This window comes from Camponotus floridanus, unplaced genomic scaffold (genome assembly GCF_003227725.1).
Source record: "Camponotus floridanus strain SB8 unplaced genomic scaffold, Cflo_v7.5 scaffold157, whole genome shotgun sequence".
In the NCBI taxonomy this organism is placed as follows: Eukaryota; Metazoa; Arthropoda; class Insecta; order Hymenoptera; family Formicidae; genus Camponotus; species Camponotus floridanus.
Window position 1 is genome coordinate 26,738 of NW_020229278.1, and position 18,736 is coordinate 45,473.

The 18,736-nt window shown below is 34.7% G+C and overlaps 2 protein-coding genes and 2 non-coding genes across 9 annotated transcripts in view; 2 read left to right on the plus strand and 2 right to left on the minus strand.

Moving 5' to 3' along the window:
- Nucleotides 1-1,020: 1,020 nt before the first annotated feature.
- Trnam-cau lies at nt 1,021-1,092 on the plus strand. The gene has a single exon. It is a non-coding gene; the product is annotated as a tRNA-Met (tRNA).
- A 267-nt stretch (nt 1,093-1,359) lies between these two features.
- Nucleotides 1,360-1,432, minus strand: Trnak-cuu. Its single transcript has one exon. It is a non-coding gene; the product is annotated as a tRNA-Lys (tRNA).
- Nucleotides 1,433-1,897: 465 nt separating this feature from the next.
- On the minus strand, nt 1,898-14,659 carry LOC105252482 (slit homolog 1 protein). Of its 4 annotated transcripts, none has more exons than XM_011259875.3 (6): nt 14,571-14,659; nt 11,120-11,182; nt 10,303-10,730; nt 8,281-8,614; nt 5,407-5,997; nt 1,898-4,270 (listed from the first exon to the last, which is right to left on the minus strand). In XM_011259875.3, exons 3-6 carry the CDS (start codon nt 10,695-10,697, stop codon nt 2,729-2,731), a joined length of 2,862 nt encoding a protein of 953 aa, XP_011258177.2. In that variant the 5' UTR covers nt 10,698-10,730; nt 11,120-11,182; nt 14,571-14,659; the 3' UTR covers nt 1,898-2,728. The 4 variants fall into 4 exon arrangements, with proteins under 4 accessions (XP_011258177.2, XP_011258185.2, XP_011258170.2 ...); XM_011259883.3 differs by lacking the exon at nt 14,571-14,659 and adding an exon at nt 13,635-13,789; XM_011259868.3 differs by lacking the exon at nt 14,571-14,659 and adding an exon at nt 12,029-12,448.
- The window catches only part of LOC105252451 (cytospin-A), a 65,081-nt gene continuing 52,841 nt past the window's right edge, over nt 6,497-18,736 (plus strand). The window contains exons 1-2 of one of the 3 annotated variants that reach the window (XM_011259829.3): nt 17,559-17,715; nt 18,428-18,561. Coding sequence is in view for 2 of the 3 variants with exons in the window: in XM_011259811.3 (XP_011258113.1) it covers nt 6,649-6,786 (138 nt within the window). In the remaining variant the exon portion in view is untranslated. Of the gene's footprint in view, nt 6,787-17,558; nt 17,716-18,427; nt 18,562-18,736 lie in introns of those variants that run through there. The other 2 variants (XM_011259811.3, XM_011259857.3) reach the window with 2 other exon arrangements.

An 18,736-nucleotide genomic window follows, 5' to 3' on the forward strand; every position in this document is an offset into this window, starting at 1 on the left:
TTTCCGCGTTATCAAAAATTTAACTTACCGACACTTAAATTCCTGTGCGCTTATCTCTTATGCTTTACAAATATGGTATAAAACGCTAGGCTTTCGAGCGTGAATCAAATATGATAAATTTTCATACATTTATACATTTTTCAATATGACGCAGAACGTTGCGAAAAAATGTAGCCTCCGATATGACGTACGCGTGACCTCCTCCGTGATTGCATTAACGTCTGTTTATCGATTGTTCCGTATTCGCACGTGTCGTACAATGCAGACGTGGCATCCGGAGAACCATTAGGCATTCCCGGTCGGCGACTAGAACGCACAGGTTCGTGCCTGTTGAATCACGTTTATAGCTCTGCTGCCTCACCGGGCTGAGTCACAAGACGAACTGGTGATTTATATTGAAGTGCACGTTACCCGAGACTTGCTGAGACCTGTTTGACAAACGATCGCTTTTCAGCTGCATTGTCTCTCTATGAATGGGAATAGAGCGACTATATGTTCCTGTTTTCTACATGTACCTGTAAACAAGAAAAAAATTAAAACATGCAGTTTTTAAATAAATAATGGAATAATATAAGTAATAAATAGAATAATATAAATATAATTAATTTAATGTGTGGCATTTAAATTAGTTGTCAAACAAGTAAATAATGATATGCTTTAAAATTATTCTAAAATATATAGAAGATAAAAAAGAAATAATTGTCTCACACACACATACACGCTTTATTTCTTTATTTGCAATTGCTACATTAATATAAATTAATATAACAATTGCTATACACACACATGCGCACACACAGGAAGATAAAATTATTATATGGTTTATTATTTTATATATTTTCATATTTATATATTTTGTGGATATATAATATATATTATAATTATAATATATATTATAATATATATTATAATTTAATTGCATTGAATTAAAATTAAAAATTATAGAAATAAATTATGATTATTCTATATTTTTTACCGAAACATTTATTATGTGAAACTTTAAAAAGGGTTTAGACAACAAGCAGAGTGGCGCAGTGGAAGCGTGCTGGGCCCATAACCCAGAGGTCCGTGGATCGAAACCACGTTCTGCTAGATGTACTTTTTTGCTTCTCAAGATTCTTTTTTTTCCTATATATATAAGTATTCAATAATTTTATGTATTGTTTGACAATTCTTTGTCAAATTTTATAACATACACTCAGCGAAATATTCGTTTATCTTTTTTAAAATATCTTTTCTCGCGATTTTTTTATTTTTAATAAAAATAAAAATTTAATTACAACATATTTTTATATAGATATTTAATAGATTGATTTATTACTAAAAAAAATTATCTTGAAGAAGACTAAAAAGTAAACTCGCCCAACGTGGGGCTCGAACCCACGACCCTGAGATTAAGAGTCTCATGCTCTACCGACTGAGCTAGCCGGGCTACTTGCTACCTTTTTCTTCTAGTTAGTACATGAAGTGAATTTACACGATTATATCTAATACTTATATATTATGATTTTTCTTATTATAATATATAAAAATAAATCGAATCCTGTAAATGCGATAATAAGAAATAGTTAATAAGATAAATAAATAATCACAATTGCACAAAATAAGTTTTTATTAATACTTCTTGTATTTTAGTAGCAAATAGCTCGTTACACAATTCTCACAATAAATATATTATAATAAATATATTATATACAATTATTTTCTTTTCATAATAAAATGAACACAAGTAAGAAATATCTTAACGTCGCATTAACACGCATCTTTATGGCACGTAAATGTGTTTTACGTTCACGTTGATGTATAAACTTTGCATAACATGTAACTTTTTTTTCACCTTTAAGAGATGGTCATGTATGGGTGGTCCCTTTCAGCAATAATTTCAACAATAAATAAATTGATGTTTTATATTATATATTCTCATCGTGATGCATTTAATAACAACAACTCCAATCAAACCGTGTCATATGCGACAAACAAGTATTAACAGTCTAAGCAATCTAACAATCTAACTAGAGATCGAGAAGCGTTATCCTACGTACGGTATTATATCCAATATACAATATTAAAGAGATTCTAGAAAGATTAAATTTAAATATATGTGCATTCGCGCATTAAATAAATATATATATATTTATTAGTTTAAGCGTTTTCATGTATGAACACATTGCATTGACAACATTAACAATACCACATTTCAATCTCTCTCTACTTTCTTGTAAAAATACTTTCCTTTCAAGAAACTTTATCAATCGCCAACTTCTTCATTCCATGTGCATATACTATCAAAACATTTCTTGGTTTGATAAATTACTCAGCGCGTAATTTTCAATTTATAGCAGAATAAGATCGAATATGTTTCTTTTTTATTAGCTAAATATTCTAGATATAATTATAGCCACATTTGTAAATAACAAATATAAATTAATTTAAAAAGTCTTTAATCACTCTTTTTATTGTGATGAAAAATTAATTATTCCATAATTCATTTTTACATTATATTTTTAACTGTACTTTACGAAATCTTGAAGATCTAATTATTTTACTATTTACCTCTTTTCGTATAAAAAAAAACTATCAATAAATATTGCAAACTAATTTTCTTCTAAGTATTTTGCATCAGTACGAGTTTAAAAAAGATTGTGGAATATTATGGTGAAAATAATCGCCATAAATCGGAGGACTCTAATATATTTCGAAGGCTATTTTACACTTAAAATTCTTACCTTTACGCGAAAGGAGTTAATGCATTCATTATTGTGAAGAATAATGTAAACGTTATAAACAATGTTAAACTCTTTCCCCGCTCGATTTTGTTCGCTGACGAGCAGCCAGGTGGGCATTCCAGAGACTCGGCGGTCCGATTCTCGTACAAAAGGTTCCTCATGATCTTCTTACCCTCGCATGAGTTCTCCACCCGGACGAATTTGATCTTCCGCGTTTCGAGAAACTGCTCCAGATCCATGCGGCAACGCCACTTGAGCGGATTGCCGGCGAATTCGACGATGTGCAGATGCTGCATGCTCTGCAAATCGCTGGTGAAGATGCAGTGCAGATCGTTGCCCTCGAGATTCAAGTAGACAAGCTTGTTCAAGTAATGAAAGGCGCCTGGCGCGATGTAGCGGATCGAGTTACCGCGCAAATCCAATCGCTCGAGATTCTCTATGTTGAACCACTCCGCCTCGATCGACGTCAACGGATTATCCTGGATGGTGAGCCGCTCTAGGGAGTCTAGACCCCTGAAAGCGCCGGGCTCGATTGTCCTGAGGTCGCTGTTCCTGATGATGAGTTCCTGCAATTTTCGAAAATTGTAAAGAGAGCCGACTGGAAGACGAGGAAGATGTCCCTCGTGGAACTCGATGGCGACAGCATTGTGCGATATACTCTTCAGCAATGACAGATTGCCGCCGACGCAACGATACCGCGGTTGCGGGGAGTCGAGAAGTTTGGTGCAAGAACCCTGAATTTTCTCGTCGTAAATATCTATCGAGGGTGGCTCGGTCGTGGTCGTTTTCGAGGTGGTCACCGTCGTTGTGGGTGGGATTCCAGGCATTCCGGTGATGTAGCAATCGTCCGCGTTGATCAGAGTCTCACGATTGTACGGTATCCTACGGGAATCCAAGAAACTGACCAGCTTGGAACCGCACAGGCAACTCCACGGATTGCCCGACACCTTGAGAGAATATAGATGCGGCGCTTTATCTGCCATATGTTCCACGCCGAAGCAGTTCATGTTGTTCTCGGAGATGTCGAGGCTATACAATCGCGGCAATATATCAAACACCTCGTTGGTGATCCGGTAAATGTGATTTCGCGAGAGATCCAAGTGTCGCAGATTCGTCAGGCCTTCCAACGCTTCGGATGTCACCGATTTCAATTGATTGTTATGCAACGACAGGTAGTTTAAGTTGTACAAATCGATGAAGGCGCGATAATCGATCGTTTCGATATCGCAGTCGCGTAATTCCAGCCTGGACAGCCAGCCGTTGAAGCGGGCGAACGCTCGAGTCGGGATCGTCTTCAGGGTCGAAAGGGTGATGCGGATAGTGTGGGCTGAATCAGGTATAACGTCTAATTCCTTCAGCGAGATAATGCCGCTGCAAGTAAAAACTTGCTGCGATGTTTGCGTCCTATCTTGCGTGCAAGTACCTCTGTGAAACGGCGGTTTCTCCGTGGATATCTCGATCGTTGGTCTTACTATGGTTATATTTTTGTCATACAGAGTTTGATCGAAGGAGATCCAGCGCACCTGGCCGGTAGTTGTCTCGATCTAAAAAGAAATATTTCGTATTAGAAGAATGTTTATATAAGTCATCTCTAGAATTTTATTTTATCATTTAGTACTTTTTAGTATGAAATAAAATCATGATTTTTTGAAAAAATTTTTCTAGTGATTGTTTTTATTTAAAAAATATAATAAATATAAATATAATAAAGATATATCAGAACAGAATAATATATATAGGGTGTTTCAGATCATCCGTACCACCCATTTAAAAATTAGAGAAGTGGTTATTTTAAAAAAGTCAAAACATTTTCTTTATAATATACTTTTATGTATAAAATAATGAGAGGAATCAATTGGTGTAAAGAAAACATACAGTTGTTTCTAAGAAAAAATATAAAATTGTTAATTGCAAATTATATATTTTTTCTTAGAAACAACTATGTGTTTTCTTTACACCAGTTGATTCCTCTCATTATTTTGTACATAAAAGTATTAAGGTAAGATCATCGAAAAATGAATATTTTACAAGACTATTTTATGGTTTATGTAAAATTAAGAAATGATTTCAAGCCTCATAACTCGAAAAGTACTTCATGGAAAAATAATTTATTATAGTGTTTTGGAAAGCTCTCGAGGTAAGCTACAAGAATATGCAATGAAAAATAGGAAGTTTCATTTAAAAAAATGCACTTCCGGTCTGAATCGCGTATTTCCGGCCCGAACCAGAAGTTGAAAATATCACCATTCGATAGAGCGCACCGGATTTATAAAGAAAATGTTTTTACTTTTTGAAATAACCACTTCTCTAGTTTTTAAATGGGTGGTCTGAAACACCCTGTATATGTATTACACCTAAAAAATGCAGAGTTGAAATTAAAATAACAATAATTAACTTTGGTCAAATATTAAAAACTTTTTTACTCAATAATGGATGATACAAACGTTTTTTTTAAAGAAAAAGAGTTTATAGAAAAATTAAATAATTTCTAAGAAGAAGCTTTACCTTTACACATTACTGTTTGCATACTACTATACTTTCGACAACATTTTTGATGTTGCGCTATCTTTTCTCTCTTGAAATAAAACTTGCGAAAAATATTTTGCATTCTCCTTCGAAGAACATGATCAAATTTTTTTTTATTGGAGAAAATACAAAACATGATCAAATCGCCACTCACGTGTGGATGCTGCTCCCCATCGGTCGGCTCGACGATGATTTCGTCCTCGTCGTAGCACCTATCGGTAATCTCGAATCCCACATTATGATCGACAAGGAACTTTTGCAGATTCCTGTGGCACTCGCAGTACCACGGATTACCGATGGCGTCGAGCCGCTTAAGGTGCTCCAGGTGCGCCAGCTCGTTGACCGACAGGCAGCGCAGTCGATTGTATCGCACGTCCAGATGGCGCAGGCTGCCGGCCAATGGACGGAACGCGCCTGTCTCGACGCGCGTGATGCCGTTGCGGGCGAGCACCAATCGGCGCAGCGCGACGAGATCGTCGAACCAATGAGCGGCGACGGCGGGCAGCCGGTTGTCGACGAGTGTCAGCCGTTGCAGCTGATGTAGACCGGCAAACGCACCCGGCTCGATCGCCCCGATCGAGCAATCGCGAAGTTCCAGGCCGCGGAGGCTGTTGCCGAAGCGGAAGAACGCGTACGCGGGTATACGATCGATCTCCAACCCCGTGATCTCCAGCCAAGTGGTCGTGTCTGGGAGGCGGTCCAGCGACGTCAGCGCGCTCGTCTGGAAGCGATTACTGGGACGTTCCTGTAGAGACAAGTAGAGACAAATAAGATATTTGAGATTCTGATTTTTTGATTTTTTTTTATCAACTGTCATTCTCCGATTGATATCCTGGGGAACTCTGCTCCCCCATTTTTCGCGGACTTTCGAGTTTCAATTATCGACGATAATCGGCAGTGGATTTATTTACGAAGATGGAAGATAGCGCGATAATCTTGTTGATGCGCGGATGTTTTTAATGTGATTCGTATTCTAGATTGCACGTAGATCGCGCGTCGCGCGCAATTCGTCAGCCAATCAGCGACGACTTCGCGGATCACGTGATCAATCGCACGGAAGCTTCGCGTTCGAATCGAGCGATAAACATTTCCGTGCCTCGCTCGCGTCCGACAAAACGAAGGCGGTTGCATTTTCGCGTAATACCAGTGTAATTTGCGGTGCGTTACGTAACTGCGTGTCGGCTTCGTGTTGTGATGCGTCGTGACAGTTGTCGGCGGCACAAAGGAAATTGCGTGCCGGCTGACAACCGGCTGAAAAGTGAGGGGGAGGTGGCTCACAGTAGTAATAACCGATCGCGTGATTCGCGCATCTTGATTTTTTTCGGAACGGATGCAAGTGCATCGAGTGATAGAATAAGCATTCTCCTACTCGCGTGTGTATTGGTGCATCGATTATATGTCGCGTGTGATTTTCGGCGATCGTGGAGCGAACCAACGTGTCGCTGCTGGTGTTCGAAAGGAACCGTCCAAAGAAGATAATGCTCGAAGATATCCGAGGGTTCGCGCTGAGAGCGCGATTTCGTCCTCCGATAAGGTGAGCTCGTTATAAATTTTCCTCGTGAGAGGAGGAGCGAATAATTATCATTTTAGACGTTTTAGGATAGCATCCCAGAGGAAAGAAAAGAGAGAGAAAGAGAGAGAAAAAATACTCGTGATACGTAATAATGATCTGATTCACAGAAGAAAGAAAAAGAAAAGGAAAGGAAGAAGAAAGAGAATGAAAAATTATATTAGCTTAATGAAAAATTATATTAACACATGGATACCATGGAAAGTTAATGAAGATCATGGGAAATTATAATCTTATTTGTCTTGAAACTAGCCATTGGATCATTATTGTATGTACCAAATGCAAATTTTCACTCTTGTTTTATGAATTCAAATTTTTGGAATTTTAAAAATGGCAAATATTTTTTAAATCAACAAAAATAATTTAAAGTACAAAAGAAAAAAGCATTGAAACATATATAATTTTTACGTCATATATAATGATTGCAATACAATCTTGATGAATCCATTTTTTTATCAAACGATATTCATGTTTCTAATTAAATATTATCGATATTAAATTTTTGGAATTTAAAAAATGGCAGGTATTTTTTAAATCAAAAATAATTTAAAGTACAAAAGAAAAAAGAATTGAGACCATATATAATTTTTACATCATATATAATGATTGCAATATAATCTTGATGAATCCACTTTTTTATGAAACGATATTCATGTTTCTAATTAAATATAATCGATAATTTTTCTTCATCTATGTTATATTGCGCTGATATTTTTCAAAAACTGCAATGTATGCGTCAGACTTACTTTCACGTATAAGATAATATCAATAATTAAAGAGCACAAAGTAACAATATTATACGGTCATTAGACGCGCAATTGCAATCTTAATTAAATATCATCACGCATTGAACTTTCTTTCGCGATATGTACGATAAACTGCCTTTTTAGGTGATAGAAATCACAGTAATAAAGATTATCATTGTGCGATATTATTAGGTACGCAATTACGATCGAAGAGTTTCTGTTTTATTCCGCTCGACTCTCTGAAACACGATATTTAAAACAACGCAACTTGATTCTAACCACATATTGCCTTATTTTCAATACAGATATTATATCCAAAGTACGACTATATCTACATATTTACAATTTGTTCGTGCGCATTAGTCAAAAAATGCATTCATCAACAAGTTTGCAGTTTATCTTTCTCTCTCTTTCTCTCTTTTTCCCTCATGCTACAATGTAAAAATTTTAAATTTGCAATATTTATTGCGCAAACAATTTAAGTTTGCTTTAATCACAAAAGTTGGCTGGAATAATATTAGTTAATATATAAATTAATATGTTAATATTAATAATTAATTTAATAAAATTTAATAATAATTAATTCAATATTAATTATTAATAATAATTAATATGTTAAAAAAAATGTCTTAAGCATAAGAAAGGAGAATAGCAATTGAAATTGTCACATTACTAGAAGTACCATTGTAAATATAAAGTGTGATTATCTCACCTCGTGACTGCTTATCGGCTCGATGGTTATCATCGGAGATGGGAGCGGGATGTCGATCTGCGTCATGCATTGCGGAATTTTGTACACGGTGCAAATCTTCGGTCGAACTCGGCATTCGACCTCCTGAACGATCGATCTGTCGTGGAAAAACTTCTCCATTCTCAGTCGACACTCGCATAACCACGGGTTGCCATCGATGCGCACGGTCCTGAGCATCGTCAGATGCGACAGCTCCTCCACCGAGAGACAATCGAGGTCATTATCGCGCAGATCTAGAATCTCCACTCGCGGTAATGTACGGAAAACATCGGGCTCGATGTGCACCAAACCACATCTGAAATGAGAATGCGCGAATGTGCTTTCTGTACTGAATGTATTTATATTTCAGAATCTCCAAATTAATAAAAAAATGGAAAGACACAACGGAAAGGCACATCGAGATGTAGGAATTCCAAGATCTAAGTCCTTGCGCTGAAAATCCGAAATTTAAAATATTCGAGAATGTTAGAATTAAAACTTCAGATATTACATTAAAATCTCAAAGATTCGAGGATGTTAGAATAAAAAAAAATCCGATAGATTTTTAATAATTGAGACTCTGAGAGTAATAACGCGATTGATTCTGAGCTTATGATGTAATCCAAGGCGTAGGCGTAATCTTGATTCCACAAGTTCTACTAATCCTAATTATTTTCTAATCGTTGATATTCGGATAGCGGGTGACGTCATGCGTGCAATGGTACGGCGAGTAACTGGGTCATCGACATTATCGAATATATAACACATGTATATAAGACGCACACATATAAGACGCTTTACATAAGTCGCTGCAGCTGCTCTCGATTTATGGTGTTCTCGAATTTGATAAATATAACGTACGTTTCTCGAACGGCCATCGATGACGATTTATGTTGAACGTGGCAATCGAATATTGTAGGCAAAAAAACATTGCAAGAAAATCTGCATTGATAAGGATAATAAAATATTCAACACGTTCTCTACTTATACATATACAGTACCTACCAAAAGTTCCGGGACGGTCGAATATTTCATAAACTATGCACTTTAGAAAGAAATGTTTCAGATGAAAGTTGTATGGCTTGAAGGAGGCCATAAGATAATGTCATTGGTTTGACCACGAAAAGTCGTTTGAAGGTCACGTGAAGGTTACCTTCAATTTTTTAAATGGAACCACCTATTTTTTATTGAATATTCTAGTAGCTCACGTCGAGAGCTTTCCAAAACACTACAATTAAGTTAGTTTTCATTAAGTACTTTCCGAGTTATGAGGCTTGAAATCACTTCTTAATTTTACATGAACCGTAAAATATCTTGTAAAATATTCATTTTTCGACTACCTTATCTTAATACTTTTATGTACAAAATAATGAGAGGAATCAATTGGTGTAAAGAAAACATATAGTTATTTTTAAGAAAAAATATGTAATTGTTAATTGCAAATTACATACTTTTTCTTAAAAACAACTATGTTTTTTTCTTTACACCAGTCTTATTATTTTGTACATAAAAGTATTAAGGTAGGATAATCGAAAAATGAATATTTTACAAGATATTTTATTATGGTTTATGTAAAATTAAGAAACGATTTCAAGCCTCATAACTCGGAAAGTACTTAATGAAAACTAACTTAATTATAGTATTTTGCAAAGCTCTCGAGATAAGCTACAAGCACATGTAATAAAAAATAGGCGGTTCCATTTAAAAAATTGAAGATCACCTTCGCGTGATCTTCAAGTAACTATTTAAGGTCAAATTAATGACTCCATCTTACGTCTCCTTTAAAACCATATAACTTTTGTCTAAAACATTTCTTTCCAAAGTGCATAGTTTATGAAATATTCGACCGTCCCGGAACTTTTGCTAGGCACTGTATATGTGGATTTTTTTTATAAAATTAATTTTTTATAAAATTAATATTTTTATTTTCCATATTCGAATGCCATCCTCGGTCTGGCTTTACCTAATATAATAATATAATATTAAATTGTAAGGAATGATTACCTGTCCAAGATCAATCGTCTGAGATTCGGTAGGTGGCGGAACCACGCGGCTCTTGCCGCGTGGATCCTCGTGCCGTGGAATGTCAGCCAGTCGAGTCGATGCAGGCCGCGAAACGCGGCGGGTTCGATGACGTTCACGTGACAATTGTAGAACGACAAGCGACGGAGATTCGGGAATCGGAGAAACGCATCGTTAGGGATCACGTTGAAGCGCGACACCGAGAACTCGATCCACTCGGCCTCGTCGGACAGTTCGTCGAGATCGCTCAGGTCGCCGTGGATACACACGTAGGCGATCGACCGTTCGTTGTCGGCGATCGGGGCTAAGCTGCATTTGCCATGCACTCGGCCAATTAGACCGACCAACGCCCAAAGCAGCAGTATCGAATTGAACATCCTTCCTCACGTGTCACAGTGTCACTAGGTCACCTGAAAGAATTTATTGTTAGTATGGTATCGAGTCGCAAAATTATATTCAAACCGATATGTTTCATACATAAAAATAAATGTAAATAGCAATATTAATTAATATATAAAAGAATAAATGTGAAAATAAAACTAATGTATAATAAAATGTAATATTTGAAAATTCAGAAACATTTATCGTTAAATTAAATAAATTGATAATATATATTTATATAAATTAATTGGTTATATTTATATTTATTAAATAAACTGATAATATACATTTCAAAATTATAATCATTTAACGTATCTTATTATACATTGTTTAATAATCAGATACACGCATGCACATATATTCAGAAAAGTTTTAATATTTTAGTAATATCGAAATGATATAATAAATATCCCTTTACCTGGAAACTCGTACTGCGTAATTTTGTTCAGTTGTTTTTATATTCGCCGAAATCTTCTTAATCCTAAAAAAATAAAAAATGATAATTTCGATATTAAAATGCGCAAAAAAATATTTCTAATCCGCATAAAATAATAGAATAAATGACAAGTAAGTAAATTATTTTTTGCCTAAATTTATCGATTATATTTCATTTAAATAAATTATTATATGCTAAATTTATTCGCACCGATTATAACGAATTTCGCGATGATGTCATAGTCAGAGAATAAACAGAATAAATCTAATGTGTTAAAAGTGCGTCGTGCACGTGCACTAATGCCAAATTTTCCTCGTGTCGCAATCCATTGCGTTTCATGTGTGTATCCTCAAACTTGTTATAATATAATCCGACTTTTATCAGTACTGCGTAGCTCGGCATATTTTATCTAGCGAACTTGACATTAACGATGTTTGTAGCGCACTAAAAAGAATTAGATTTTTCGCATATCTAATGCTCAGTCTGCATAGCAGATGTGATTCTCTTATGCATGACCATAACGAAGAAAACCAAGGTCGAGAGAATTGATTAAACCTTGTTTTTTAACACACAATTAATACGAAATCACGATTCCTTCTGTTTTCAAGTATCTTTTCAATTCTTTTTTTTTAATTTCACATTCATTATCATCCCTGCATCATGTACGTAATTCACCAAAGATCGCAAAATATATCTCCTTTAATCCACAACAATAATTACCAAAAAAAAAAAAAACTTTAAATGACACAATGAAACATTCTAAAGTAAAGTCTCGTGGAAAAAATAAAAGAAATTTATTGTTAAATATATTCGCGCAAATCGTAACATCCATCTCCGAAGAATCGATATGCAAAATACCGGCTTCGTAATTTGCGTTTCGGATCGACTCACCGCGAATGTCTGTCGTAAACAGTATCGATTTTCTCACTCGACGCGTCACGCGGCACTGACGCTCGCATCTGTCAAAAAAGCGGAAGAGTCTATCGTGCCGCCGGCGACGCTGCCACCCGTGGGCTGGCCATTCCGTTTCTGCCAAGAAGAGAGTTGATTTTCCGCGGCGACGACCCCTCCACCGCGGCCGGCGGTCGTTCGATCGGTCGAAGCGGTGCGCGCGCGCTCCTTTAATGGCATCTATTTTTCCGATCGCTCTTTTTATCGCTCGCGTTTTCTCTCGATCACGTTTCCACTACGTCGGAAACATCCGACTAAATCAAATCAGTTCTAAGCCTCGAATATTATTTCTGCCTAGAGGAATAGGGAAAATCGAGTGCGAAAAGCACTTCTAACTCGATTTGCATGCACAGAGAAAAATATTCTACTGCCAAGAAAAGCGGTTACTCAGTTTATTTTTCTTTTTTTAAGTTTAATAGTTTTCTTCAATAAAGAATATATTCTTGATAATAGTCTTAAAATATACTCATCGCAAGTGTTAGAAAATCTCATTATCATGTACTCAAAAGAAGAATTGATTTTCTCTTCAAGAATATTGTAAAGTTGTATCAAAGAAAAATCAAACTTATTTTACGTCAACTCTTGTAGTAAGCAAACCAAATTTTTGTTTTAATTTAATATTCTTGATTAAAATATCGCACTTACTAAAATTCAGAATATATTCAATTAAATTTAATGCTTGTGGTGAACTTATGATATATTTGCGGATATACGAACTTATATACTTAAAACAAATAATATTTACTTAAATACAGTATACATTTTTCTCTGTGTGCGAAGAAATATTTAAGGACCTATTTTCAAAATATTGAAAATTTAATAAAAATTGCATCGAATTAACATGTGTTCTTATGGGAAACGTATAACCACGTCGATTAAAATGACAAAAACACATGGAAATAATATTCAAAATTTGTTTAAAATTTGCAAAAGTTTAGATACAGAGGAAATATTTGGTCAAATAATATTATACAAGTACTAACTGGTTAAAAAGATATTAAATATAATTCAATGAAATTAGCCATGTATCTGTCACAAGGCGAAATTCTCTGCCAAAAGTTAATTATTTCGATTAACAAAATTCGGAATATTTCAGTAAAAGCGCAATAAATATTAAAAAATACATCTCTGATCAAATTGTAATATTTCACACAATTTCTTACTCAAAATACACCAAAAGTGGATATATTCGTCAATATTGATTTTCAGCTACTTTCTGCTGGGATTGTAGAGTTTTATGAAAAGCTGCATGGTATGCATGTATAAACAGGAATTGCATTATATATTGCATTATATTTCTAGCTTCCTGAAAATTGCAGATTGCTTTCTATCTTCCATAATCAAAGCGCAATAAATATTAAAAAATACATTTCTGCACTGTAGCTAAGATCAAATTGCAATATTCCACGTAATTTCTCATACTTAAAATACACCAAAAGTGGATATATTCGTCAATATTGATTTTCAGCTGCTTTTTGCTGGGATACAAAACATCCTTAACTTTAGGTATTTCTGTTTGAAACAAACGAGTTGGCAAGAAACGCACTAATACATTTTAGCCTCGCGGAGAGTGCTCGAATAGCATTTCATATTGGAATCGATATAAAGATCGATGGAGTCGTACTACGAGAGAGGAATCACTGAAAATGCGATTTGTCTGACAAGTCACGTCGCGTCGATAGATCGAAACGACTGAGCTGTGAATCAGCTGCTTCCTCGTTATATAAGCTCGTAAGGCCAAGGTCGCCCTTGTTCCCTGTGCCGGTAGTGGATGCACACCGATTCCTGCCTGCAACGACCTATCTTTAGCACCATCTCGGCGCGCTCTAGTTTGGCATAAAACTATACGCGTGTTACAGGGTGACGCGCATTTCGCAAACGTGCGGGGGTGGCCGAAAATTGAATTCAATTTCTGCTCGCAATAGAAGTAGAAAAAGAGATTCCTGAAAATCTTCCGTATCTCTCTCTGCAAGATTTATTTAAAAATATGTTTATCTGTATATTTATATAAGTCCAATATAATCATTTTCTTTTAATCAATTATTTTATTTTTATGATAAGTGATACCGAAAAATGTTTTTTTTAATCAATTATTTTATTTTTATGATAAGTGACACTGAAAAGTGTGAGCACACATCGTTTTTTCCTTACCCTCGTTAAAAGTGTTACATACATACACAATAAATCATCTGATCACTCTAAATCATCCACAAAGAATCATTGTCAATTTTGTCACTTCCGGAAAGTCACGTGTATAAAAACTGCTAAAAAAAATTGCAATACGTTTCATAGAAAATAATTAATTAGAAAAATAATTCTCCACGTATTGAAAGGCACTCGGGATCGATTTAGTCGAGTAGCTAAATGTTATGGTCGAATTTTGACGAATCTTACGAATTTTTTCTACGAATCCAATTGCGAATTTAAGATCGAATCTTGCGATCGAAGTCCAATTTTTTTTCCCCCGTTAAAAGATACACACCCTTCGTCTTCGCGTTTCCTTTTCGTGACCTACGAATACCGTGCGGTCAGTCCACACCTGCGTCAATCCGCTACTACGCCCTGCGAAAATGGTAGCGCTCTTCGAACCGTCAAGGTTCTCTCGCTCATTGTCGACGACGACGAGGCCCTCCTCGTCTCTAGCGGTCTTCTCCTTCTCTTGCTTTTCTTCTCCTTCTCTCTCTATCTATTTATCTTGGTCACTCTCAAATGACTGCATTTCTGACGACGTACACGCACACATTGTGAAGAAGTACGTGCTACCTCAAAACGCTCCATTTGTCTCCCCTGACATTCGGCCTCGTTCGTTTCCGCATCCATCAATTTTTGCGGAAATTATTGATTTTGGCAAATATAAATAATGATGGTACAAATTTTCGATGAACTTGATTTTGGAAATAAGTATAAAATAAAGTATATTTATCTAGTTTCAAGCAACATTGATGATGTTTTTAAATAAAATTAACATTTATAGCCATAGGATGTTGTATGATAATTGGTGTAAATTTGTCAACCAATTTATTAGTCAGTGTTCTCTAAAATCATTTTCTGCAGCGTTGAATATCTCAGTTATTAAACGTGACGAATTAAAAAGTTGAATATTTCAATTATTAAACGTGAGGAAATAAAATTTTTATGACGTCAAAGTTATGTTTTAATTTAGAATATTAGCATTTTACATCTTTATTGCGTCCCATAGAATGTGCCTCGGTATTTTAAATTTAAGTTGAGAAAGAATCGATTGCGAATCAGTATAAAATTATAAAATTACAATATATAAATTTTTTATTGTTTTTTGCGATTCGATTAATCGATTATAAATAATTGAATTATTTTTAAATTGAAAGAGAAGATTATTCTTCTTTTCGTGTTTATTGTCTCTTTGTTTGCCATCGAGCTGCGTCACGTTGAAAAGCACATTACAAAATTAATAGACACATACATAAAGCATGCATGGCCGTTCATATAAGGTCTGTAATTATGACGAGACGTAATGTGTACCACTATGTATGTTATTATCCGATGCGTCGGTAGCTCGCGTTACTTGCGTATCACGATACGCATTTAATGCTTTTCGTTATGCAATGTCACGGCCTAGTCCAGAAATGCGCATTATGTCATGCAACGCAGAGGTCTAACTGCACTTTGGCAAGAGTATAATCAACAAACGAATGATTACACTTGCGCACCGATTGTTCAATTAATTAATTGTACATAAAAATTGTTACAGAGTAGAATCAATTAGAAATCTAAGAAAAAAATATATAATTTTATATCTTGACGTTTTACATTTCTAGAAATATATATATATATATATATATATATATATATATATATATATATTTATAAAATTTATCGCGCGTTTATCCGATACAAAAATAAAAAATTCACACAGAAATGCTTTTTTTATTTTTAGAAACAGATTAGAAATATTTTCAGCCAGCTTTAAGAATGTTTTGTATGGACAATCCCAGCAAAAAGTAGCTGAAAATCAATATTGACAAATATCCACTTTTAATGTATTTTGAGAAATTGCGTGGAATATTACAATTTGATCTTAGCTGCAGAAATGTATTTTTTAATATTTATTGCGTTTTTACTGAAATATTCCGAATTTTGTTAATCGAAATGATTAACTTTTGCCAGAGAATTTCGCTTTGTGACAGATACATGGCTAACTTCATTAAATTATATTTAATATCTTTTCAACCAGTTAGTACTTGTATAATAATATTTAACCAAATATTTCCTCTGTATCTAAACTTTTGCAAATTTTAAACAAATTCTGAATATTATTTCCATGTGTTTTTGTCATTTGAATCGACGTGATATGCGTTTCCCATAAGAATACATGTTAATTCGGTGCAAATTAAAATCCTTATAACTTGTGAACGCTTTAGTGTATCGATTTAAAAATTGTACTGAAGATTCTAAACATATGTAAAGACATTCTATACAATTTTCATTAAATTCTCAATATTTTGAAAATAGCTACAAAACATCCTTAATCGAAATGATTAACTTTTGCCAGAGAATTTCGCCTTGTGACAGATACATGGCTAACTTCATTAAATTATATTTAATATCTTTTTAACCAGTTAGTACTTGTATAATATTATTTGATCAAATATTTCCTCTGTATCTAAACTATATTTTTGTAAATTTTAAACAAGTTCTGAATATTATTTCCATATGTTTTTGTCATTTGAATCGATGTGGTTATACGTTTTGCATAAGAACACATTAATTCGATGCAAATTAAAATCCTTATAACTTGTGAACGCTTTAGTGAATCGATTTAAAAATTGTACTGAAGATTCTAAACATATGTAAAGACATTCTGTACAATTTTCATTAAATTCTCAATATTTTGAAAATAGCTACAAAACATCCTTAATCGAAATGATTAACTTTTGGCAGAGAATTTCGCCTTGTGACAGATACATGGCTAACTTCATTAAATTATATTTAATATCTTTTTAACCAGTTAGTACTTGTATAATATTATTTGACCAAATATTTCCTCTGTATCTAAATTACACTTTTGCAAATTTTTAACAAATTCTGAATATTATTTCCACGTGTTTTTATCATTTTAATCGACGTGGTTATACGATTCCCATAAGAACACATGTTAATTCGGTGCAAATTAAAATTCTTATAACTTGTGAACGCTTTAGTGAATCGATTTAAAAATTGTACTGAAGATTCTAAACATGTAAGGACATTCTGTACAATTTTCATTAAATTCTCAATATTTTGAAAATAGCTACAAAACATCCTTAAGTAAATTTTAAGTCAAGGGAAATCGTACGAAGAGAATTGTAAATCGCGCATTAGAGATACTTGTTAAAATGTCGAAAATTACGGTCGCGAGGACGCGTCTATCCATTAATCTGTCTATCCATTTACCCATCCATTCGTCCATTTTACCCATCCAAGCCAAATGCTAAAGACGATGCGTCGTCATCGGACCGGCAGTCTCGCGCGAACTGTCGTTCGCGACGCATGTGGTTCCGCGTTCGTTCGTTCCTGTCGATACGACTGCCGTTATAAAGCAAGCACTAACGCGATCTTTGATTCTGCGATGATCAACAGCGTCTCTGTGGTGTCGCGTGAGCAACTCCGTGAGTACACGTGAAGTCGATAGGTTGTGACAATCGTATGATCAACAGATCGCGCGATCTCTACCGGGATCGTTAACGACACATCGATTGATGTTGTCATTTATCACGTGCGAATCGATATTATCTATTACGTGAAGTATGAATATAAATTTAGATTTATTTTCCATTTATAATCGTGCCATTTTTTTAATTAAAAAAAAATGCATCTTATATTTAATAATTCGTTTTTTATAGTAGACTGTACAGAGATTATTATAATTAAATGTGTGTATTATTTAGATTATTATAATTAAATGTGTGTATTATTTTTTTCTAATGATTACAAAATTATAGATGCAAATTGATATTTTTGTATTTTTTTTTAGCAAGCAATATTATCAAAGCGAATTTTTGCTATAACATTATCGCATAAGAAGAGATTATATTCTAACGCCTCTTATTAAAGTGCAATTAAAATTGAAGGACTCTTGAAACTACTTTAAAACTCTTTCTGGCAACATTCAAATGCATACGGCTTAAAAATTGTTTATTATTATCTACTTTTTTATTTATTCCATCTTATCATATTACATTTTTTCTATTAATTCGCAGGATTTCTTGTAACGATAGAAAAATTTTTAAGCCATCTGGAATGTAATAGAAAAGAGGCAGTGTGCCTTTTTCGGTCATCCATAAAGAAAAAAAAACAAGCTGTGCAATTTCTTGCATGTAGGATACTGATCGAGGGCAGCCGGAAGGAGATTGCAACGAGCAGAAAAATGGATTCTCACGACGGTAGCGCGAAGTTCCCCCATCGCGATTCGCGCTTAGATTTACGTGGGACGCCACGAGCCATAATCACGGCAGGTGGGTAGAGCCGAACAGGTATTTGGAGCGCGACAGACAGACAGGCGGGCGAGAGAGGACTGTTCAGCGTTGCGACGCGTAAAAAAAAAAACAAAGAATGCAAACGCGCGGCAAACAATCTAGCAAATGAAATTAGCGGCAATGAGATTTAGAGAGTCACCTACTTAAGGATGTT